The sequence below is a fragment of the Microcaecilia unicolor genome, chromosome 7, assembly GCF_901765095.1.
Source record: "Microcaecilia unicolor chromosome 7, aMicUni1.1, whole genome shotgun sequence".
Classification (NCBI taxonomy): domain Eukaryota; kingdom Metazoa; phylum Chordata; class Amphibia; order Gymnophiona; family Siphonopidae; genus Microcaecilia; species Microcaecilia unicolor.
Window position 1 is genome coordinate 199017919 of NC_044037.1, and position 24376 is coordinate 199042294.

The following is a 24376-nucleotide window of genomic DNA, read 5'->3' on the forward strand; positions in this document are numbered from 1 at the left end:
TGATGGACTTTTGGCCTGTCCCATTATGCAACACTTATGTTCTTATGCTCTTATGTATGTCTTTATAGAATAGGCAGACTTTTGGCATTTACACACTTATGTACTATTAGTCTAAACATTTATGTGCATAAAATAGTACATAAATGTTAGTGCCTACTTTACAGAATTAGCCCCTATATGTTTATTTCATAGAATATCCAAAACTTTTTGTACTTAGTATACTGCCACCTGATGCTACAGACTCACTGTTTTTACAAATAGTTCCAGATTTTTGGAGTATATGTTCCTACAACACTTTCTTCCTCAGCAACCCTCCAGACCGGTCAAGACACTTTGGTTATGTACGCCTACCAGCAGAGGGAGACTGAGAACACTTGACTTTGGATACTGTATATCTATCCTGGGGAGAACCCAACCAGTCAGTATTTCTCAGTCTCTAGTGGAGGGTAGATGTGCAGTCTGTGCAACCTGACCGGTCTGGTACTCCCTGTGGGATGTTCTGAGTGCTCGGGCTTTTCTTTTCTCCTTGGGAAAATAAATATAAATAAATAAAAAGTTAATTATGCCGAGTTCCCTGTACTGGTAGTGCCTTGTCATTATTCTGTGGTTGTGGGTCCAGTGAGGCCCCGTCTCCCCCTTGGGGTGCTAGACCTGAGTAGCTGGGTCCCTTTCCCTCCTCTGCCCTCCGGCTGGAGTGGACAGCTGTGTGCCTCGGCTGCCATGTAAGGGTGTGAACCTTGAGTGCCCTAAAGAGCCTGCAGCAACCGGGCTAAAATAAAAAAAAACAAAAAAACCCCACCACAGCAAGAAACCAGACTGTGTGCCAGTTCTGTCTGTGGGGGCAGGGAGATTCATTGTTGTGCTGGAAGCAGTCCTTACTAGAGATTTTCCCTTCCTGCCCCTCTCACTCTCACTTCTGTTCGGACCTCATGGTGATGAGTGTGGCTAAGCTGTTATGCTGCTGCTCGTGTGTGCACCGGGGAATAGAGGTGCCCAGGACACAGTGTCTGCTCTGTGAGGAGCCAAAATCATCTCCGGCAGCAGCATCACAGTTGTCTGTGGAGTAGGGCATGCCTGGGGTGGTCAGAGCAGATCCTGTCATGCCGGCAGGCTCTGCAGTGGTGGTCCTGATTTCGGCGGGAATCACTACCATTTTGGATTCCTCCCTTGCTTCTTCCTGAGGCCCCTCTTCCAGACCATGCTGAGCTCTGGGGGGGATGGGATTCCCTCTTGAGTTTGTGTGGCCTTTGCTTCAGGCCTGGGGAGGGGGGGGGTCCAGTCCGGGGAGAGGTTTCAGGTTTGGTGCCTGTTCTTGGGGGGGGGGCAAAATGGCCTTGCATGGACTGGAGTGAGGAAGTGGAGGAATCCTTGCTTCCCTGGTAGGATGAGGCTCTCATTGACGTCAATGTAGAGGATTCCGTAACCTTTGATACCCAGGAAGGATCTATATGTCTGTTAGAATTTTTCACAGGGATGTGTTGGCAGAGCTCATAGACCAGGTTTCTGCGACACTTAAGTTTGAATTTGCAGAGTTATCTGCGGCTGAAGTTAAGCAAGGTGGATCCTCTGGTTAAGAGGATCCGGTGGCCAGCGCGGTCCTTTCCCATGAATAAGGATGTTAAAGACGTGGTCCTGGCAGAGTGGACTTCTCAGGACACCTCATGTAAAGTGGCTCGGGCAATGGCTAGACTTTATCCGCTTCCACAGGAGGGTAAGGAATCCCTGAAACCTCCCATGGTGGATGCACTCTTAACAGCGGTGACTAAAAAGACTACCATTCCAGTGGACAGGGACGCGACCCTTCGTGACCCCCATGGAAGGAAGATCATTGCTCAAGTGTAGTTTTGATTTATCGACACTGGCACTGGAGGTGTCTATCTGTGGAGATCTTATAGCTTGAGCTTGTTTTCGCTGGGCGGAGAAGGTATTGGATGATTTGTTGTTGGACAGAGTGGCTCTGGTGCATGAGGTGGCCAGGTTGGAAATGGGCTCCTCTTTCTTAGCCAATGTCCTGTATGACTTGTTAAGCGCTTCGATGAAGAATATGTTCCTCATGGTGGCCGCCCGGCTGGTACTCTGGCTAGGGGTTGGGCCACGGACGCGGCTTCCAAGTACAAGTTGTGTTTTCTTCCCTTTAAAGGTTCCATGCTCTTTGGGGAGGAGTTGGATAAGTTGGTGCGAGGTTTTGGTGAGGATAAGGTTTCTCTGTTATGAGAAGACTAGTAAATAAGGCCCGTTTCTGAGCGAAATGAAACGGGCGCTAGCAAGGTTTTCCTGGGAGTGTGTATGTTTGAGAGAGAGTGTGTGTGATAGTGAGTGTGTGAGAGAGAGAGAGAGTGAATGTGCGAGTGTGTGTGTGTGACAGAGAGTGAGTGAGTCTGGGGGCGAGTGTGTGTGTGTGTGAGAGAGAGAGAGAGAGAGAGATACCTTCCTCTCTTCCCTCTGTGGTGTGAGCACCCCCTCCTCTGGTGTGAAGAGCAAATAGGGATGGAAGGGCAGCTGTGAAAGGAAAAGTGAAAGTTGGTGAGGCTGTAAATCCCAGCATGGTAGAAGGCAAGTTTTGAACCTGGTGACCCTGCAGCTGTTGATGCCTGTGCACTGGGTACCTTTGCATTCATGTTCGTCATGCGGCTGTTAGAGGGGGTGGAGTTGCTTCCTGTTTGTGCGGTGTACTGTGCAGATCAGCAGTGAAGTGTCTTTCGATCAGTGAAACCCTGTTGCCTCGGTAACCTTCCCCGTCCAGCCTTGCTGTACCAGCACCGTTGTCGTTTGATGTTTGAGCTCCGTTTCCCCATGTCAGTATTTCCTGCATTGGCTGTGCTGTGGGAGCACTCGCAGCAGTTTCGCGTTCCGTTTCTATGCGCCGAGGGGGGGGGCAATGACAGCTGGGTTTGTGCCGGTTGAACTCGCAGCATTTTCGCGTTCAGTTTCTATGCGCCGAGGGGGAGGGCAGTGACAGCTGGGTGTGTGCCGGTTGAGATCGCGTTTCCTGGAGCGTCAGTGTTGCGCCGTTGTCAATGGCGTTTCGTGGAGTGTGAGTGCTCCGCCCTCAGCGTCATCACGTTCTGACGCGAGGGCGGGGCACACAGCAATGGACGAAAAGTGGTCTCGATGCCTCAACTTCCGGTTGGAGGCTTCATTTAGAATGTTGGGGTAGCGAATTATGTGCGGAAGGGGTGTGGCTGAGGGCGGACAGTGAGTGGTGACATATGAGTGAGAGTGAGTGTCTGACAGCCTACCCTTCAGTGTTTCCCTCTGACAGACTGAGCTTCAGAATGTTCCAGGTGAGAATTATTTATATAGATCAGTCTAAGGCAAGTGGCCATGGTTTGTTGGCACATGGCCGTTTTTGTAAGGCAAAGCATTACCGACCGGGTAGGCCTAGTTTGGCTCCCAGGGTCATTATGGAGTGGCCATTGCAGAGGTCGGGAATCTTCCTCAGGGGCAACCAGACAAGCACACAATGCTCAGTGAAGGTATGAGGGTCCAGTCTCTGGTGCAGGTGGGCGCTCGTTTGCAACAGTTTTACCAGAGGTGAACCCAGATCACGTCAGATCAGTGGGTCCTCAAGGTGGTTTGCGAGGGCTATGCGCTGCAATTTGAGCATCCTCTTCCAGGTCTGTTTCTCGAATCACCATGTCACAAGGCGGGGCCGATTCGGGAAACGGTGGTGCCCGTGCCTCCGAGAGAGCGGCGGACGGGCTGTTATTCCATTTACTTGGTAGTTCCCAAGAAGGAGGATTCCTATCAGCCCATTTTGGACCTCAAATGGGTCAAGAGAGCTCTCAAGGTTCCCTCCTTTCGCATGGAGACGTTGCTGTCGGTCATTGCTGCGGTGAGGCGGGAGGAGTTCCTCACTTCTGTGGATTTGACAGAAGCTTATCTGCACATTCCTATTCGAGCGGCACATCAGCAGTTTCTTCAGTTTGCTGTTTTAGGGAAGCATTTCCAATTTTGTGTTCTTCCGTTTAGACTCGCTACAGCTCCTCGGATGTTTTCCAAGTTAGTGGTGGTGGTGGTGGCAGCAGCTTTGCAAAGGCTGGTTGATTTGAGCAAAGTCCCATTTGGAGAGCAAGCGGGCAACCAGTCAAGTGGTGAGCTTTCTTGGGGTCACTGGGTTGAGTGGTGACCTCAGCCAAGAGCCATCTACATCCATCACAGTCCCTTGAATATTTGGGGGTTTGGTTCGAAACGCTGGTGGGACGTGTGTTCCTGCCGCCTGCACAGATCAGCAGGCTGCAGGGGCAGATTCGGGCTTTCTTATCGGACAGCGCTCCCTCAGCTCGGTCCTACCTTCAGGTGCTTGGCTTCATAGCAGCTACGTTGGAGGTGGTACTGTGGGCCAGGGTTCACAAGGCCATTGCAGCGAGCTCTTTTCTCCTGCTGGCCTCCACAAAGACAGGATTTGGAGGTGCGGCTTCCTCTTCTGGGGGCTTCCCGGAGCAGTTTACAGTGGTAGGTTTACACAACTCATCTGGAGAAGGGCATGTCTCTGGAGTTGCTGGAGTGGATAGTGGTCACCACGGACACCAGTCTGGGGGGCTGGGGAGATCATTGTCTCAAACAGGTGGTTCAGGGCCACTGGTCGATTGAAGAGGCTCGCTGGTTGATCAATCATTTGGAGATGCGGGCCATCCAGTTAGCTCTGGAGACCTTCTGACCCATTCCTCGTCCTCAAAGCTATGCGGGTTCTCTCTGACAACGCTACAGCCGTGGCCTATGTAAATCAGCAGAGGGGCATGAAGAGTTGGGCTGTGGCGGAGGAGACATTGTTGCTGGTGCGCTGGGTGGAATTGTAGCTGCAGGATCTCTCCACAGTGCACATGGATGGTGTGGACCATGTGCGAGTGGATTTCCTGAGCAGACACACTCTGGACCCCGGCAAGTGGTCTCTTCACTGTTCGGTTTTCGATCAAATCGTGTTGAAATGGAGTCTACCTCAGGTGGATTTCATGGCAACAGCTGACAGTTCTCTGGTGCCTTGCTTCTCTAGTCAATGAGATTCTCGAGCCGAAGGGGTCGATGCTCTGATTCTGCCGTGGCTGCATCGAGTGCTGCTTTACATGTTTCTGCCTTGGCCCCTAGTGGGTCAGGTCATTCAGTGGATAGAGCGAGACTCGGGGCTGATGATTCTGGTCGCACCAGAATGGCGGTGCCATCCTTGGTACGGAGATTTGGTCTGTGTGGTGGTGCAGGGGCCCTTGCTGTTGAAGGGGTCGACAGCCTTGTTGCATTAGGGACCGATTGTAATGCCCAACATGTCTCCATTCTCGCTTATGGCTTGGCTCTTGAAAGGGCTTGGCTGAGGAAGAAGGGCTATTCCTCCAATGTTGCAGTCATGGAAACGGTCGACTTCTTTGGCCTATGTCAGAGTGTGGCGGATTTTTGAGAACTGGTGCCAGAATAGGTCTTACCGGCCTTTCCGTACTTCGTTTGCAGAGATCTTGGAATTTTTGCAAGATGGTTTGAACAGAGGCCTGGTGTTGTCTTCTTTGAAAATGCAGGTCGCAGCCTTATCTTGTTTTTGGTGTAAAGTTAAGCGGTTGTCCTTGGCTTTTTCTCTGGATGTGGTGCGTTTTCTTCACAGAGTGAAATTCCTGCAGCTTCTGTGGCGTTCTTTTGTGCCTCCTTGGGATTTGAATCTTGTCCTGGAGGTTTTGTAGGGTGCTCCTTTCGAGTCTCTCAGGGCAAGCACCTGTAAGGACCACCTAACTGTGAAGGCTGTGTGTTTGATGGCAATTTCTTTGGCCCGGAGAATTTTGCAGTTGGCCTTGTCCTGTTGGAAGCTTTTCATGTCCTTTTCCAGGTAGATGGTCTCTTTGAAGCTAGTTCTGACGTTTTTGCCCAAGGTGGTTTCGACCTTTCATGTAGAGAGGTGTGGTATCATGTGAATCAGGTTATTTCCTTGCTGGTTCCGGGAGATAGAGCAGGGGATTCGAATCAGTGTTACTTGGCGAAGTTGGATTTGAAGAGTTGTGCGGCATTATTTGAAAAGGACGGAGGAATTTCGTGCTTCAGATAGGTTGTCCTGTATGGAGGTCCGAAGAAGAGGGTGGCGGCCTCCAAGGCATCTATAGCTCTGTGTTTGAGGCGATTGCTTCAGCTTATTTGCTTAAGGGTTGCAATGTTCCATTGTTGTTTAAGGCGCATTCCACTTGGGGTGGCCACCTCCTGGGTGGAGAGCAGTTTGATTCCACTGCAGGATATTTGCAGAGCGGCAGTGTGGTCTTTGCATTCCTTTGTGAAACATTACAGACTTGATGTGCAGGTGAAAGGGGATGCTGGTTTTGGAGTAGCGGTGTTGACTTCCAGGGGTCCCGCCTTTAGGGGATTACTGCTTTGGTACTTCCCAAGTGTGTTAACCAGTCTGGAGGGTTGCTGAGGAAGGTGAAATTAAGCCTTACCTGCTAATTTTCTTTCCTCCAGACTTTCCAGACCAGTCAAGAGCTCTCCCTGTTTATTGTGTGTTGCTCACGTTTGTTGTGGTTGTTTACTAGTACACATGATTACAAAATCAGTCCATGAGATACCAGACATGTTTTGTTACTGAATTATCGACTGGTGCAGATCAGTCTCCTGGTTTGCAGTCTGTCTGCGGAAGCACGGTTCTTTTTGTGGTCGGCCATGGTACAGGGTTCTGTGTGTTTCTTTCTTTTTTTTTTTCTTCCTTTCTTGCTCTGCTTTATGGATATACTGACTGGTTAGGTTCTGCACAGGATAGATATAAAGTATCCGAAGTCAAGTGTTCTGAGTCTCCCTCTGCTGGTAGGTGTGCATAGCCCAAGTGTCTTAATTGGTCTGGAGGATCTAGAGGAAAGAAAATTAGCAGGTAAGGCCTAATTTCATCTTAGCTGTCTTCCTTGAATATTGTTGTGAATGAACTTGGAAATAAATCTTACAATGTTTTGAAAATTACCTGTGAGGTTTGCCAGAACTTGAGTAATTGGATTGACTAAGTGTTAATTTGCTTCACTCTGGTTTTGATGGTATTTAGTTCATTACTACTAAAGCATAGGTGGGCAAATTCTTTGGCCCAAGGGCAGCATTAAGAACTCATGCCTGGGTGGGGCTGGTATGATTCGAGGGGAAGGAGAGGTCAAGGAAAAAAAAATTTGCTGCCCCCTGCCACCCTGGCTTTTTTTCCTCTATAATAAGCCAAATCATCATTCTGTGACTGAATGTTTCTTTTTTTAATGACGTGCTGGTATTTGAAAGTCATTAAATGTAGGCATTTTACCACTACTATTACTATTTATCATTTCTATAGCTCTTCTAGACGTATGCTGTTCAGGTTCAGACTGATCCCATTTTCTTTTTGTGACGGCAGACTGCTGTGGTCATGGTGGGTAGCTTGTAGGTAGTGATGGGCCACATAAGGTGATGAAATTAGTGCTGAACAGCAAGCTGGGACTGGATTGCGATCCACAGTCTCTAAAGCCATGTTTAGGTGCAAGTTTCAAGCTTGAGCTGTGGGTAAACAACCATTTATTTGTAGAAAAAGGTTACTGAAAGTTGAGCACCCCGCCCCCCCTTTCATAGTTAAAAATGTCCTTGTTGTTTGACTGCACAGCAGTGTTGCCAGGTGGGCGGTTTTCCCGCCCAATTGGGCGGTTTTCCGCGACCCGCCGCGGGAAATTTTTGCCCGCGGCGGGTTGCGGTTTTTTGGGCTTCTTTTTCTTCTTTTCCGCGGTTTTTCGGGCGTTTTTTTGCGGTTTTTTTCGGCCGCGGGGGGCGGGGTTAGTGACGTTGTGGGTGGGGTTAGTGACGTTTTGGGCGGGGTTACTGACGTTCTGGGCGGGGCCGGTGACGGGGGAGGCGGGGCCGATGACGGGGAGGCGGGGCCGATGACGTGGGAGGCAGGGCCGGTGACTGTGGAGGCGGGGCCGATGACGGCGGGGGCGGGGTTGATGACGGCGGGGGCGGGGGTGATGACGCGGGGGTGGGGGTGTCAGGGGCGGGGTTTGAGTTTGGGCGGGTTTTGGGCTGGTTTTTGGCCTGGATTGGGTGGGAAAAAAATTTTCCACCTGGCAACCCTGCTGCACAGGTATTTCTGTTTTCAGCAGAAGGCGGTAGGGAGAGTAGGGAGGTGGGGGTAGGGAGAGAAGAGCCTGCCATCCATACACAAGGATTTCATTTAAACATCTCCATGGGGGTTTCACCTGCTGAAAACAGCTAGCTATTTTATTTTCAAAGGAAAATACCACATTGGGTTTCCCTTTGAAAATAAGGTTGCAGTCCTGTGGTTACAATTTAATGCAGACTTCCCACAGGGTTTCCAAATTGTCGTATTAATGGCTCATATTTACTTACACAACAAATATCTCCAAGTCATAAGATTGCCTTTAGCTCTCATTCTTGTACGTTCAGTGACTGTGCATACATTATGGTGGGACAAAATATATTTCCATGAAATAATTGTACCTTGTTGATGTTCTTTTATGAAGTTGTGCATTTAATTTGGTTTTGATCTGCTGTTTAGGAATGGAATGTAAAGGAAAGTTTACTCTTGTTTTTTTTTTTTTTAGATGGTTAATCTGCTTTTAGCTACAGGTGCAAACATCAACGCCTTTGACAAAAAAGACAGGCGAGCACTACATTGGGCAGCCTATATGGGTAAGAATGATGGCAATGGTGAACAGAGTTTCAGAGGAATACTTAAGGCAGGGGTTCTCAACCCACTCCTCGGGACACTACTACCACTACCACTTATCATTTCTGTAGCACTTCTAGATTTACGCAGCGCTGTACACTAAAAACTTAAGAGACAGTCCCTGCTCAACAGCGCTTACAGTCTAATCAAAACAGACAAACAGGGCAAATAAGGGATTATGATGGGAATGATTAAAGCAGGCATAGGTACTTTACAGGTGAAATAGGAGTTAGGAGTTAAAAGCAGCTTCAAAAAGGTGGGCTTTTAGCCTAAATTTGAATATGTCCAGAGACAGAGCTTGACGAACTGACTTAGGAAATCTATTCCAGGTATACGGTGCAGTAAAATAAAAGGAACGGAGTCTAGGGTTGGCAGTGGAGGAGAAGGGTACAAATAAGAGAGATTTACCCGATGAAAGGAATTCCTGTGGAGCAGTGTAGGGAAATACAAGAGTGGAGAGGTACTGAGGAGCTGCAGAGTGAATGCACTTGCAAGTCAATAAGAGGAGATTGAACTGTATGCAGAAATGGATAGGGTGCTAATGAAGTGACTTGAGGAGAGGGCTAATATGAGCGTAGCAACACTGGCAGAATAAAAGTCATGCAGCAAAGTTTTGAACAGATTGATGGGGAGAGAGATGGCTTATTGGGAGACTTATGAGAAGCAAATTGCAGTAGTCTTAAGTGTGAGATGATAAGATTGTGGATAAGGGATTTGATAGTGTGCTCAGAAAGGAAGGGGCACATTTTGGTGATATTATAGAGAAAGAAATGACAGATTTTAGCAGTCTGTTAGATATGTGCAGAGAAAGAGAGAGAGGAATCAAAGATGACCCAAGGTTGTGAGCTGATGAGACAGGAAGGATGAGAGGGTTATTCACAGAGATAAAGAGTGGGGGAAGAGGAGAGGTGGGTTTTGCGGGAAAAATAAACTCAGGGGGGTCTTTTACAAAGGCGCTGTAGCTTTTTTAGCATGCACTAATGATTAGCGCATGCTAAATGCTAGAGACACCCATAGGAATATATGGGTGTCTCTAGCATTTAGTGTACATTTAGTTTTAGTGCGTGCTAAAAACACTAGCATGCCTTTGTAAAAGGACCTCTCAATCTTGGCCATGTTTAGTTTTGGATGGTGATGAGACATCCAGGCAGCAGTGCCAGACAGGCAGGCTGAGACTTGGGCCAGTCACGTTATCAGGATATGCACAGTGAACATGCATTTTCTACCTCCAGTCTATGCAAATTTTCCTCATGCATATTCAGGTGTGTCCTGAGGACTGGGTTGAGAACCCCTGAGTTAAGTTAATGTCTTCATTTTAATGACATATAATGTAAAACACATTGTTTTATTGTGCTGATGTGCAATATGTTTATTTTAATACTTCATATACCACCATTACTAATAAAAGAACATAGCAGTTTATAAAAGCTAAAAACAAAACACAAAAAGAAAAGGAACACCATTAGTTGATAGGAAAGCAGCATTCATCCAAAGAAGACATGCTCTTGCAAAATACAAGACACATATAATAAACTAGTAACGAAGGCCCGTTTCAAATCGCAATGAAACGGGCGCTAGCAAGGCTCCCCTCCGTCCCTTTGTGTCTCCGTGTGTCGCCGGCCCCCCTGCAGCCTCCGTGCGAGAGCTACAGTGCAGTACAACGTTGGAGCTGAGAATGTGCTCCGCCCTCAAAGTCATAACGTTTGACGCGAGGGCGGGGCCCACAGACTGTGATTTTGTGTGGCTTCAGAGCTTCGAACTTACGAACCTGGCTTCAGTGACGTCAGTGCAAATAGAATGTTGAGGGTGAGTTTTATATATATAGATATTTATGCATCCCATAAAGTGCTGTACTTAATACATTTGGAATGCTCTATCTTATGGGGCACCCAGTAGATATATACTCCTTGCTTTAGACTGGTAAAGTCCTGTGCTAGATTTTGGAAGGAATTGATACCATGAAGTAAGAAGTTTAAGGTACAGAGGTTAAGGGGGGGCGGGTAGAGGGGGAGGAAATGAGTAAAAAAACTGATGATGCAGTTAAGATGTACGTATATGAATATGATGTGTTACTATGATCACAAAATGTTTGACTTTAATGATTCTGTTCAAAGTGTTTAATCATCAATAAAAACCGTTGAAACATAATAAATATTTATGCAATTATAAAAATTGTTGTTGGCCAAGACCATAGTCTCAGACTACCTCAGTATCAAGCTAAGGGGAAAAGAAAAGTACTAGATCTTCAATTTTGCTTTGAATTGAACAATAGAGAGCTCAGATTTTAAATCGGGAGAGAGATCGTTCCATAGCTTAGATGCAGTAGAAAAGAAGGCTGACTGACAGGTCGACTCATAGTGAATTAATTTAAGTGAAGGAAGGAAGGGAAAACCAGTTGGAATCAAGAGAGCGTAGTGGGCATGAAGGTGTGTAAGCAAGAATTAGAGAAGCCAAATAGGCAGGAGAACCTGAATGGAGGGATTTATGATTAAGGCACGGAGTGTGGTAGCCGTGTTAGTCCACTCTTAAGGTTATCAATAGAAATCAAACAAAATAAAACATGGAAAAGAAAATAAGATGATACCTTTTTTATTGGACATAACTTAATACATTTCTTTAATAGCTTTCGAAGGTTGCCCTTCTTCCTCAGATCGGAAATAAGCAAATGTGCTAGCTGACAGTGTATATAAGTGAAAACATTCAAGCATTACTATGACAGTCTGACAGGGTGGGAGGAGGGGGGTGGGTAAGAAGTATGCATGGGGACATCAAAGCATATCATTGATATTCTAACAGGGTGGGTGTAGATAGGTGAGGGGAGGGTGATCAACAGAGACATACAGCTTTATGGTTTATAATGGGCTAGGAATCCCAGATCCTTGTTAAGTCCTTTCTGTTGGGTGTTAAAATATTCAATCATTCTGACTTCAAAGGTCTTACGTTCTTGTATGGTTTTAAAGTTACCTTTGAGGATTCTCACTGTGAAGTCACTGGTACAGTGTCCTGGTCCTTTAAATGTTGACCAACAGGCGTGGGAACCCTGCTGGCACCAGTATTGTTCATATGATGTCTATGTAAATTGAATCTTGTCTTAAGCATCTGGCCTGTTTCTCCAATATAGCATCCTTCGTTACATTTTTTACACTGAATGATATATACCACACTGGAAGATGAGCAAGTGAAAGATCCCTTTATGTTGAATATCTTTCCTTTGTGGATGACTTTGGGGTCCTGTGAAATATTTTGGCATAGTTTGCAACTGGATAAATTACAGGGAAGTGTGCCCTTCTGTTCCTTTTCAGTCTGTGAAGGAAGTTTACTTCTGATTAGCTTGTGTTTTAAATTGGGTGGCTGTCGGAAGGCCAGTACTGGTGGGGATAGGAATATCTCTTTCAGTAATTTATCCTCCTAGAGTATAGGTTGTAGATCTCTTGTATATAGATGTTTGTATACAGCCATCACTGATTGAGACCATGGTGTCCAAAAAATTGACTACTCCCCAGAAAAAGTCAATTGACTACTCCCCAGAAAAAGTCAATTGACTACTCCCCAGAAAAAGTCAATTTTTTGGACACCACGGTCTCAATCAGTGATGGCTGTATACAAACATCTATATACAAGAAACCCACAGACAGATGTAGCTACCTCCACAACTCCAGCTTCCATCCTTCACATACAAAAAGATCCATCATTTACAGCCAAGCCAGAAGATACCACCGTATCTGCTCTGACCCAGGGGACAGAGACAGACACCTTAAAACCCAGACTGAATCATTCAAACAGAAGGGCTACAACCCCAAAATAATCTCCAAGAATATTGCCTCCTCCCTCAAAACACCCAGGGAGAATCTGCTACAGTACAAAAAGAAAAAATCCACAGACAGAATCCCGCTTGTAGTGACATACAATCCAGAGCTGGAAAAACTGAGGAAAATCATAAGAGATCTACAACCTATACTCCAGGAGGATGAATTACTGAAAGAGATATTCCCATCCCCACCAGTACTGGCCTTCCGACAGCCACCCAATTTAAAACACAAGCTAATCAGAAGTAAACTTCCTTCACAGACTGAAAAGGAACAGAAGGGCACACTTCCCTGTAATTTATCCAGTTGCAAACTATGCCAAAATATTTCACAGGACCCCAAAGTCATCCACAAAGGAAAGATATTCAACATAAAGGGATCTTTCACTTGCTCATCTTCCAATGTGGTATATATCATTCAGTGTAAAAAATGTAACGAAGGATGCTATATTGGAGAAACAGGCCAGATGCTTAAGACAAGATTCAATTTACATAGACATCATATGAACAATACTGGTGCCAGCAGGGTTCCCACGCCTGTTGGTCAACATTTTACAGGACCAGGACACTGTACCAGTGACTTCACAGTGAGAATCCTCAAAGGTAACTTTAAAACCATACAAGAACGTAAGACCTTTGAAGTCAGAATGATTGAATATTTTAACACCCAACAGAAAGGACTTAACAAGGATCTGGGGTTCCTAGCCCATTATAAACCATAAAGCTGTATGTCTCTGTTGATCACCCTCCCCTCACCTATCCACACCCACCCTGTTAGAATATCAATGATATGCTTTGATGTCCCCATGCATACTTCTTACCCACCCCCCTCCTCCCACCCTGTCAGACTGTCATAGTAATGCTTGAATGTTTTCACTTATATACACTGTCAGCTAGCACATTTGCTTATTTCCGATCTGAGGAAGAAGGGCAACCTTCGAAAGCTAATCAAGAAATGTATTAAGTTATGTCCAATAAAAAAAGGTATCATCTTATTTTCTTTTCCATGTTTTATTTTGTTTGATTTCTATGATTAAGGCACAAAATTTCGAATTGGATTCAAAACTTTATGGGGAGCTAGAAGAGGAGAAGCTGAAGTCATTCTATGGGCTTTACAAAGAAAGGAGCGGCAGTGTTTTGGAGAGTCTGAGAACTACAGATTTAGTATGCGGGAAGCCCTGCAAGAGTAGCGTTACAATAACCTATCCTAGAGATTACAAAAGCGTGGATGAAGGTGTGCAATGAAGAAAAGTCCAGAAGTTTTGATATTGGTCAAAGTGGAGGAGAGAAAAGAATGCGTGTTGAAGAGTGAGAGAATTGTGCCTGTCAAAAGAAAGTTTAGAATCCAGTACAATACCCAAGTAGCGAAAGCTGTCCACTGGGGGACAAGAAAAGCAAAGAAAAAAAAAAGAACTGTCTTGGAAGAGTTCAGAACCAGATTATGAGAACAGAGCCAAGATTGAATTGCAGTTAAGCATAAGTTATAGATGAGATAGGTCGGGATGAAAGGGAGAAGTGGGAAAAATGAGAAGGATGTCATCCGCATAGATGAAGAACTTCACATTGTAGGTTTGGTTGATTGTGGCTAGAAGACTGAGGAAGATATTAAATAGAAGAGGGGAGAGAATAGAACCCTGGGATACACCACAGGTGAGGGGTGTTTCTGGGGGTGAGGAAGATGGTATAGGAACAGGCAGAAAGAAAGACAGAAAACCAAGCCAGGGATACCAAACTAGAAAGTAGCAGGGAGTAATCAACCAGGTCGAATGCAGATGATAGATCAAGGGACACCAGGAGGGTAACAGAACCAGCATCATGAGAGGAATGAAGTTTGCTGAGAAGAGCAGTGATTGTGGTTTCTGTGCTGTGGACTGCCCTAAAACCATCTGTCACGGGTGAAGGAAAGAAAGCTGTTGGACTTGAGAAGAGTGTTGATGAAAACAATGTGTTCTGTAATTTTTGCTACGATGGGGAGGTGAAAAACTGGGTGGAAATTCTCAGGCAGAGTAGAGTCAAGAGAGGATTTCTTTAGGAGTGGGACTACAATGGTCTTTTTCCAAGAATCTAGAACAATACCTGAAGAGAGGCTGTTTGAAGTAAGTGGTGAAAGACCATGTCTAGAAATATTGAGTCAGGAAGAAGGCACTGGGTCAAATTGACACTTGGTCAAATGCATAGAGTTTATGGTTTGTGAGAGTAGAGACAGAGAAGGAAAGGAAGAGGAATCCCAGACAGAGAAGTGAGCTTGAGAGATGGGGGGTGGTGAGATGGGTTGCTGCGGGAGAACAGGGGTCGAGGAAGTCAGAGAGAATTGAAGAGACTGGACTTTAGAAGTAAAGTACTGTACCAGTTGCACTGCTGGGGGATCAACCATAGCAGAACGGGGGAAGGTCGAGTGGTAAGGTTAGACATTACCTGGAACAGTTTCTTGGTGGGACAATGAGCTTGAGAAATGAGATTATTGAAATAAGACTTTTTAGAAAGGATGGCAGATGCATGGCACAGCCTCCCAGCTCCCAATAGTAAAACAATTAATGGAACAAATACAGAGGCTCCGTAGTGGTGGGGAAACCAGAGTGAAGGCAGAAATCAAATAAGGCTGTAGCAGGGCTGTGGAGTCGATACACCAAACCTTCGACTTCAACTCCAACTCCTCTATTTTTCTACTGGTCGACTTTGACTCCTACTATGTATAGTAAATCTAAGAGAAATTTGGTTAATTAAAGAACCATTGGATATTTCTTTGTGTACAAAATTAGGATTAATAGAGCACAAAATGTATTTATTTGAAATTTGAACAAAGAATCTGAACAAAAACAATATATAATTAAAGTGATAAATTTACCTTATATTATGCCATAAGTTTTTATTTTGAAACTGGAGTCAGAGTCAGTATGGGGGTCTTTTACTAAGGGGCACTGGCATTTTTAGCGTGCGCTAAACTCTAGAGATGCCAATGTATTCCTATGGGCATCTTTAGCGTTTAGCACGTGCCTATTTTTAGTGCATGTTAAAAATGCCGTCGCACCTTAGTAAAAGACCCCCTCAGTTTTTACTGACTCCAACTCCATGACTCTGAGTCTGACTCCACAGCTTGGGCAGTAGGGAGGAAAAATAAGTGGAATGGATAGAACTTGACTTCTTTATCTGCTCTTACACTTCAGTGTTTCTGGATATGAATGGTTATGACTTTTAGACTTCACCCATTTTGAAGCATGTTTACTAAAGATCATTAAGCTGTTAACATGCTGATTGGTGCATGGTAACTGCTACCACAGTGGCATGACAGCATGCCCTAATTTGCGCATTCTCCGAGGACAAGCAGGCTGCTTGTTCTCACTGATGGGTGACGTCCACGGCAGCCCCTCCAATCGGAAACTTCTCTAGCAAAGTCCTTTGCTAGTCCTCGCGCGCCCGCGCGCACCGCGCATGCGCGGCCGTCTTCCCGCCCGAAACCGGCTCGAGCCGGCCAGTCTTCTTTTGTCCGCACTCGGTACGGTCGTGTTTCGCCGTGTCGAGCCCCGGAAAGTCGACCTCGCGCGTCCAAATTTATTTTTGACGTGTTTTTTCTTCGGAAAAAGTCTTTAAAGTGTCGGGAAGTGCTTCGGAAACCCCCCCCCCCCGGGTTTCAGACCACCCCTTCCCGTACTTCCAGCTTTTTGCCCCCGATAAGTTTTCTTTCGTCGTCGGGGTAGGCCTCTTTTCGGCCTCGGTCGAGATTTTCTCCCTTCTAAATTTTTTGGTGCTCTTTTTCCGTCATTTCGGATTTTGATTTCGCCGGCGTGATTTTTCCGCCCATGACATCGAAGCCTTCCAGCGGCTTCAAGAAGTGCACCCAGTGCGCCCGGGTAATCTCGCTCACTGATAGACACTCGTCGTGTCTTCAGTGTCTGGGGGCCGAGCACCGCCCTCAGAACTGTAGTCTGTGTTCCCTGCTTCAAAGGCGGACTCAGGTAGCGAGATTAGCCCAGTGGAACGTGTTGTTCTCGGGCTCTTCGTCGGCATCGGCACCGGGATCTTCGAGTGCATCGACGTCGTCAGCGTCCAGACCATCTTCCTCAGCCGCCACTGTATCGAGGCATCGGGCCTCTGCATCGGCGCCAAGGTATCGGGCGACTGCATCGACGTCGGTGGTACCGGGACCTCGTCTGCTGATGTCGTCGGACGGTGGTGCATCGTCAGGAGTGCAGGTGAGGGCTGTCCATTCCCCTGCTGGTGGCGGTGAGCCTTCGGGTGGGTCTCCTCCTACCCTGAGGGCTCCTGCGGTACAGCCCCCCCGAGACCGACCTCCTTCGGCCTCGGCCCCGAGGAAGCGACGGCTGGATTCTACGTCCTCCTCGTCGGTGCCGGGGAGCTCCGGTGACATGCTTCGGAAGAAGTCGAAGAAGCATCGACACCGGTCGCCTCCCCGCGTCGGCACCGAGAGCTCTGGGTCGCCGAGGGAGTCGGCACCCAGCAGGCATCGGCACCGAGAGGACCGCTCACCCTCTGTTCAGGAGGTGTCGATGCGCTCCACTCTGGACAGCCCGGAACAGCCTCCTCGCCCGGAACTGGTTCTGACGTCGACGCCTGCATCGACCTCTTTGCCTTTCTCTGCAGCCGCTCTGAACGAGAGCCTCCGGGCCGTTCTCCCAGAGATTCTGGGAGAGCTGTTGCGCCCTTCCCCTCCGGTACCGGCGGTGCTTGCGCCTCCGGTACCGTCGAGCGTGGCGCCGGCTGGCCCATCGCCCGGGGTGAGGTCCCCGACGTCGGTACCGCGTGCGGTGCCGACTGCGGCCACCTCCCAGGAGGGCTCCCCGACTACGTCGGCGGAGGGAGCTTCGCCGATGCGGGCGAGGGAGTCTACCTCTCGACGCCCCCATCGTGGACGTGGCTCCACGGAGTCGAGCCGGGCGAGGTTGCAGACACAGGTTTGTGAACTTGTGTCTGACACCGAGGGTGAGGCCTCGTGGGAGGAAGAGGAAGACCCCAGATATTTCTCGGACGAGGAGTCTGAGGGTCTTCCTTCTGATCCTACTCCCTCTCCTGAAAGGCAGCTTTCTCCTCCTGAGAGTCTGTCTTTCGCTTCCTTTGTCCGGGAGATGTCTACGGCCATCCCCTTCCCGGTGGTTGTGGAGGACGAGCCCAGGGCTGAAATGTTTGAGCTCCTGGACTATCCTTCTCCACCTAAGGAAGCGTCCACTGTTCCCTTGCACCATGTCCTAAAAAAGACATTGCTTGCGAACTGGACCAAGCCACTAAGTAATCCCCACATTCCCAAGAAGATCGAGTCCCAGTACTGGATCCATGGGGACCCAGAGCTGATGCGCACCCAGTTGCCTCATGACTCTGGAGTTGTGGATTTGGCCCTAAAGAAGGCTAAGAGTTCTAGGGAGCATGCTTCGGCGCCCCCGGGCAAAGACCCTAGAACCTTAGACTCCTTTGGGAGGAAGGCCTACCATTCTTCTATGCTCGTGGCCAAAATTCAGTCATACCAGCTCTACACGAGCATACATATGCGGAACAATGTGCGGCAGTTGGCGGGCTTGGTTGATGCTCTTCCCCCTGAGCAGGCCAAGCCTTTTCAGGAGGTGGTCAGGCAGCTGAAGGCGTGCAGAAAATTCCTGGCCAGAGGGGTGTATGACACCTTTGATGTTGCGTCCAGGGCCGCTGCTCAAGGTGTGGTGATGCGCAGGCTCTCATGGCTGCGTGCCGCCGACCTGGAGAATAGACTCCAGCAGCGGATTGCGGACTCGCCTTGCCGTGCGGATAACATTTTTGGAGAGAAGGTCGAACAGGTGGTAGAGCATCTCCACCAGCGGGACATCGCATTCGACAAGTTCTCCCGCCGGCAGCCTTCAGCATCTACCTCTACAGGTAGAAGATTTTGGGGGGGAAGGAAGACTGTTCCCTATGCTTCTGGTAAGCGTAGGTACAATCCTCCTTCTCGACAGCCTGCGGCCCAGGCTAAGCCCCAGCGCGCTCGCTCTCGTCAGCAGCGTGCGCCTCAGCAAGGCCCCGCGGCTCCCCAGCAAAAGCAAGGGGCGAGCTTTTGACTGGCTCCAGCAGAGCATAGCCGACATCCAAGTGTCAGTGCCGGGCGACCTGCCAGTCGGGGGGAGGTTGAAAGCTTTTCACCAAAGGTGGCCTCTCATAACCTCCGACCAGTGGGTTCTTCAAATAGTCCGGCAAGGATACACCCTCAATTTGGCCTCAAAACCTCCAAATTGTCCACCGGGAGCTCAGTCTTACAGCTTCCAGCACAAGCAGGTACTTGCAGAAGAACTCTCCGCCCTTCTCAGCGCCAATGCGGTCGAGCCCGTGCCATCCGGGCAAGAAGGGCTGGGATTCTATTCCAGGTACTTCCTTGTGGAAAAGAAAACAGGGGGGATGCGTCCCATCCTAGACCTAAGGGCCCTGAACAAATATCTCGTAAAAGAAAAGTTCAGGATGCTTTCCCTGGGCACCCTTCTCCCCATGATTCAGCAAAACGATTGGCTATGCTCTCTGGACTTGAAGGATGCCTACACACACATCCCGATACTGCCAGCTCACAGGCAGTATCTGCGATTTCAGTTGGGCACACGCCACTTCCAGTACTGTGTGCTACCCTTTGGGCTCGCCTCTGCGCCCAGGGTGTTCACAAAGTGCCTAGCTGTGGTAGCAGTGGCACTTCGCAGGCTGGGGGTGCACGTGTTCCCATATCTCGACGATTGGCTGGTGAAGAACACATCCGAGGCAGGAGCTCTGCAGTCCATGCAGATGACTATTCGCCTCCTGGAGCTACTGGGGTTTGTGATAAATTATCCAAAGTCCCATCTTCTCCCAGTGCAGAAACTCGAATTCATAGGAGCTCTGCTGGATTCTCGGACGGCTCGCGCCTATCTCCCAGAGACGAGGGCCAACAACTTGTTGTCCCTCGTCTCGCGGGTGCGAGCGTCCCAGCAGATCACAGCTCGGCAGATGTTGAGATTGCTGGGCCACATGGCCTCCACAGTTCATGTGACTCCCATGGCCCGTCTTCACATGAGATCTGCTCAATGGACCCTAGCCTCCCAGTGGTATCAGGCTGCTGGGGGTCTAGAAGACGTGATCCACCTGTCCACGAGTTTTCTCGAATCCCTGTATTGGTGGACAATCTGGTCCAATTTGACTCTGGGACGTCCTTTCCAAATTCCTCAGCCACAAAAAGTGCTGACCACGGATGCGTCTCTCCTGGGATGGGAGAGCTCATGTCGATGGGCTTCACACCCAAGGAAGCTGGTCCCTCCAGGAACGCGGTCTACAGATCAATCTCCTGGAGTTGCGAGTGATCTGGAACGCTCTGAAGGCTTTCAGAGATCGGCTGTCCCATCAAATTATCCAAATTCAGACAGACAACCAGGTTGCCATGTACTATGTCAACAAGCAGGGGGGCACCGGATCTCGCCCCCTGTGTCAGGAAGCCGTCAGCATGTGGCTCTGGGCTCGCCGTCTCGGCATGGTGCTCCAAGCCACATATCTGGCAGGCGTAAACAACAGTCTGGCCGACAGACTGAGCTGGATTATGCAACCTCACGAGTGGTCGCTCAACTCCAGAGTGGTGCGCCAGATCTTCCAAGCGTGGGGCACCCCCTTGGTGGATCTCTTCGCATCTCGAGTGAACCACAAAGTCCCTCAGTTCTGTTCCAGGCTTCAGGCCCCCGGCAGACTGGCATCGGATGCCTTCCTCCTGGATTTGGGGGAGGGCCTGCTGTATGCTTATCCTCCCATTCCTCTGGTGGGGAAGACTTTGTTGAAACTCAAACAAGACCGAGGCACCATGATTCTGATTGCTCCTTTTTGGCCGCGTCAGATCTGGTTCCCTCTTCTTCTGGAGTTATCCTCCGAAGAACCGTGGAGATTGGAGTGTTTTCCGACCCTCATCACGCAGGACGAAGGGACTCTTCTGCATCCCAGCCTCCGGTCCCTGGCTCTCACGGCCTGGATGTTGAGAGCGTAGACTTTGCCTCTTTGGGTCTGTCAGAGGGTGTCTCCCGCGTCTTGCTTGCTTCCAGGAAAGATTCCACTAAGAGGAGTTACTTCTTTCTGTGGAGGAGGTTTGCCGTCTGGTGTGACAGCAAGGCCCTAGCTCCTCGCTCTTGTCCTACACAGACCCTGCTTGAATACCTTCTGCACTTGTCTGAGTCTGGTCTCAAGACCAACTCTGTAAGAGTTCACCTTAGCGCAATCAGTGCATACCATTACCATGTGGAAGGTAAGCCGATCTCAGGACAGCCTTTAGTTGTTCGCTTCATGAGAGGTTTGCTTTTGTCAAAGCCCCCTGTCAAGCCTCCTACAGTGTCATGGGATCTCAATGTCGTTCTCACCCAGCTGATGAAACCTCCTTTTGAGCCACTGAATTCCTGCCATCTGAAGTACTTGACCTGGAAGGTCATTTTCTTGGTGGCAGTTACTTCAGCTCGTAGAGTCAGTGAGCTTCAGGCCCTGGTAGCCCAGGCCCCTTACACCAAATTTCATCATAACAGAGTAGTCCTCCGCACTCACCCTAAGTTCTTGCCAAAGGTCGTGTCGGAATTCCATCTGAACCAGTCAATTGTCTTGCCAACATTCTTTCCCCGTCCTCATTCCTGCCCTGCTGAACGTCAGCTGCACACATTGGACTGCAAGAGAGCATTGGCCTTCTACCTGGAGCGGACACAGCCCCACAGACAGTCCGCCCAATTGTTTGTTTCTTTTGATCCCAATAGGAGGGGAGTGGCTGTAGGGAAACGCACCATATCCAATTGGCTAGCAGATTGCATTTCCTTCACTTACGCCCAGGCGGGGCTGGCTCTTGAGGGTCATGTCACGGCTCATAATGTTAGAGCCATGGCTGCGTCGGTAGCCCACTTGAAGTCAGCCTCCATTGAAGAAATTTGCAAAGCTGCGACGTGGTCATCTGTCCACACATTCACATCTCATTACTGCCTGCAGCAGGATACCCGACGCGACAGTCGGTTCGGGCAGTCAGTTCTTCAGAACCTGTTTGGGCTTTAGGATCCAACTCCACCCCCCGAGGGCCCTGTTTGTTCTGTTCCAGGCTGCACTCTCAGTTAGTTGGTAAATTTTTTAGGTCAATCTCAGTTATGTCCTCGCCGTTGCGAGGCCCAATTGACCATGGTTGTTGTTTTGAGTGAGCCTGGGGGCTAGGGATACCCCATCAGTGAGAACAAGCAGCCTGCTTGTCCTCAGAGAAAGCGAATGCTACATACCTGTAGAAGGTATTCTCCGAGGACAGCAGGCTGATTGTTCTCACAAACCCGCCCGCCTCCCCGTTGGAGTTGTGTCTTCCCTTGAAGTGTATTGTCTTGCTACATACTGGACTGGCCGGCTCGAGCCGGTTTCGGGCGGGAAGACGGCCGCGCATGTGCGGTGCGCGCGGGCGCGCGAGGACTAGCAAAGGACTTTGCTAGAGAAGTTTCCGATTGGAGGGGCTGCCGTGGACGTCACCCATCAGTGAGAACAAGCAGCCTGCTGTCCTCGGAGAATACCTTCTACAGGTATGTAGCATTCGCTTTAACTGCTTGTTGTGTTAGAAGGCTTTTGCTCTGAACAAGAAATAGACATGTAGAAAGTGAGGTGACTGTTGGGATGGGGAGAACAGAATTCTCTCAGTATTCTGCACTGGGAGATCATAACTCATCAAGTGAGATTGTCGTATCTTTTCACTTACCTCCTTACCCCTCACCTTCTTTGTATTTATTTGCTATCTCACCCCCTCCACCTTTTATCTTACATTTCACACCCTTTCTTTCACTTCTCTTGTCTCTTCCGTACTTCCCACTGCAATTTTCACATTTCCTATTTCCTCAAAATCTCCTCTCATCTGTATCTGTCTCACCTTCCTCCCCCGTGTATATTTTTATATCTATTGATCCATCTTCCCTTCTCTCTTACCCTTCTGTTTCCCCATCACCATTTCTTACTCCCGTTTCTCTCTCACTGACATTCTAAGCCTTCCTCCTTTCCCTGTTTTTTTTCCTTTTTTATATCACTTCTGTTTTTCCACCACATTGATCTGTTATATCCCCTGCAGCTCTATTGCCCCACTTGCCTCTCATTTTCCTTCCAATTACACAATCTTCCCCTTACTGTCTCTCAATCCTCAATCATGAGCATCAGAGTTTGCATATATTTGGTGCCCTGGTAGCAGGAACACATTGCTCCTCTCTATTCTCTTGGAATTCCTTTTTTTTTTTTACAGAAACAAATTAAACAGGGCTGATAGAAGTACAATCAGCAGTTAGTTCAGCTCTTTCAGTATTCTCCTTTCAACAGTAAGTTTGGAAAGAGAGTCAGCATTTTTAGTGATTAAAAGGGAAACATTTAAATGTAATGGCCAACTTTGTCAAATGGGAAATAGAATATTTGCATGACATGTTGACTCCCTCAAAAAGCATGATGCATACAATTTGCCAACAAAATGGCTAACACAGACTATTGGGGGCTATAAACATCTCAAAATTTAAATAAACAAGGCCTCAAAGCTCAGAGAGCTTCGGTCTGACCAAATTCCGACACAAATCGGAAGATGGGCGTCGTTCTCACAGGGTCACCCAAATCGGCATAATCGAAAGCTGATTTTGGGTGTCCACAACTGCTTTCTGTTGTTCCCGGGGGCTTGTCGGAGGCGTAGCGAAGGCGGGACTTGGCCGTGCCTAACACATGGGCGTCCTCGACCCATAATGTAAAAAAAAGGGTGTCCCTGATGACCACCAGAGGGAATCGGGAATGACCTCCCCTTATTCCCCCAGTGGTCACTAACCCCCTCCCACCCTCAAAAAAGAACTTTAAAAATATTTTGTGCCTACCTCTATGCTAGCCTCAAATGTCATAATCAGGTCCATCGCAGCAGTATGCAGGTCCCTGGAGCAGTTTTAGTGGGTGCAGTACACTTCAGGCAGGCGGACCCAGGCCCCCCCCCACCTGTTACACTTGTGGTGGTAAATGTGAGCCCTGCAAAACCCACTGTACCCACATGTAGGTGCCCCCTTCACCCATAAGGGCTATGGTAGTGGTGTACAGTTGTGGGTTTTGGGGGGCTCAGCACTCAAGGTAAGGGAGCTATGTACCTGGGAGCTTTTTAAGAAGTCCACTGCAGTGCCCTCTAGGGTGCCCGGTTGGTGTCCTGGCATGTCAGGTGGACCAGTGTACTACGAATGCTGGCTCCTCCCATGACCAAATGGCTTGCATTTGGTCGTTTCTGAGATGGGCGTCCTTGGTTTGCATTATTGCCGAAAATCAGAAACGACCAAGTCTAAGGATGACCATCTCTAGGGACGACCTAATGTCAAGATCTGGGCATCCCCGACTGTATTATCGAAACGAAAGATGGACACCCATCTTGCTTTGATAATACGGGTTTCCCTGCCCCTTCGCCGGGACGTCTTGAGAGTATGTCCTCAGGAAAACTTGGGCGTCCCTTTCGATTATGCCCCTCCACGTGGGTTTTGGCTATTTTTCTCTGTTATTTTGGTGAGCAACTTTTTTCTCTGTTTTTGGGAATTTGTTTGTTGCTCTTTTTTTTTGTTTTTTTTTTTGAGTTTGATGGTTTCTTGAGGCCGATGATAATAGCTGGGAATTCCTTTGGGAAGACTGACACATTTGGTCAGACGAGGTTCTCTGAGCTTTGAGGCCTTGTTTGTTTAAATTTTGAGATGTTTGTAGCCCCCCATAGACTGTTAGCCATTTTGGGTCCATTTTACTTAGCTGAGTAAACGTCTATGCTCGCCCAATGCGCAAGAAAATGGAGTTCCCACCCAGCTACCGTGAGGCTGTTGTGGTAATTTCATTTTTGGCGTGCGTCTGATACGGGTGTCCGAAAAATAATTTTTATTTTTGGACGCGTATCGGATGCACACCAAGTGGCATTTGATGCGCGTAAGTCATTACCACCCGGTTACGGTGTGAGTCTTTACCGC

At 48.4% G+C, this 24376-nt stretch overlaps 1 protein-coding gene across 6 annotated transcripts in view; it reads left to right on the plus strand.

The window, feature by feature from the left end:
• ANKRD44 (ankyrin repeat domain 44) overlaps window positions 1-24376 on the plus strand; it is a 477800-nt gene that overhangs the window by 268045 nt on the left and 185379 nt on the right. For all 6 annotated transcript variants that reach the window (XM_030208682.1, XM_030208683.1, XM_030208686.1 and 3 more), the window contains exon 6: window positions 8526-8613. In XM_030208682.1, coding sequence (XP_030064542.1) covers window positions 8526-8613 — 88 coding nt within the window. The remainder of the gene's footprint in view (window positions 1-8525; window positions 8614-24376) is intronic.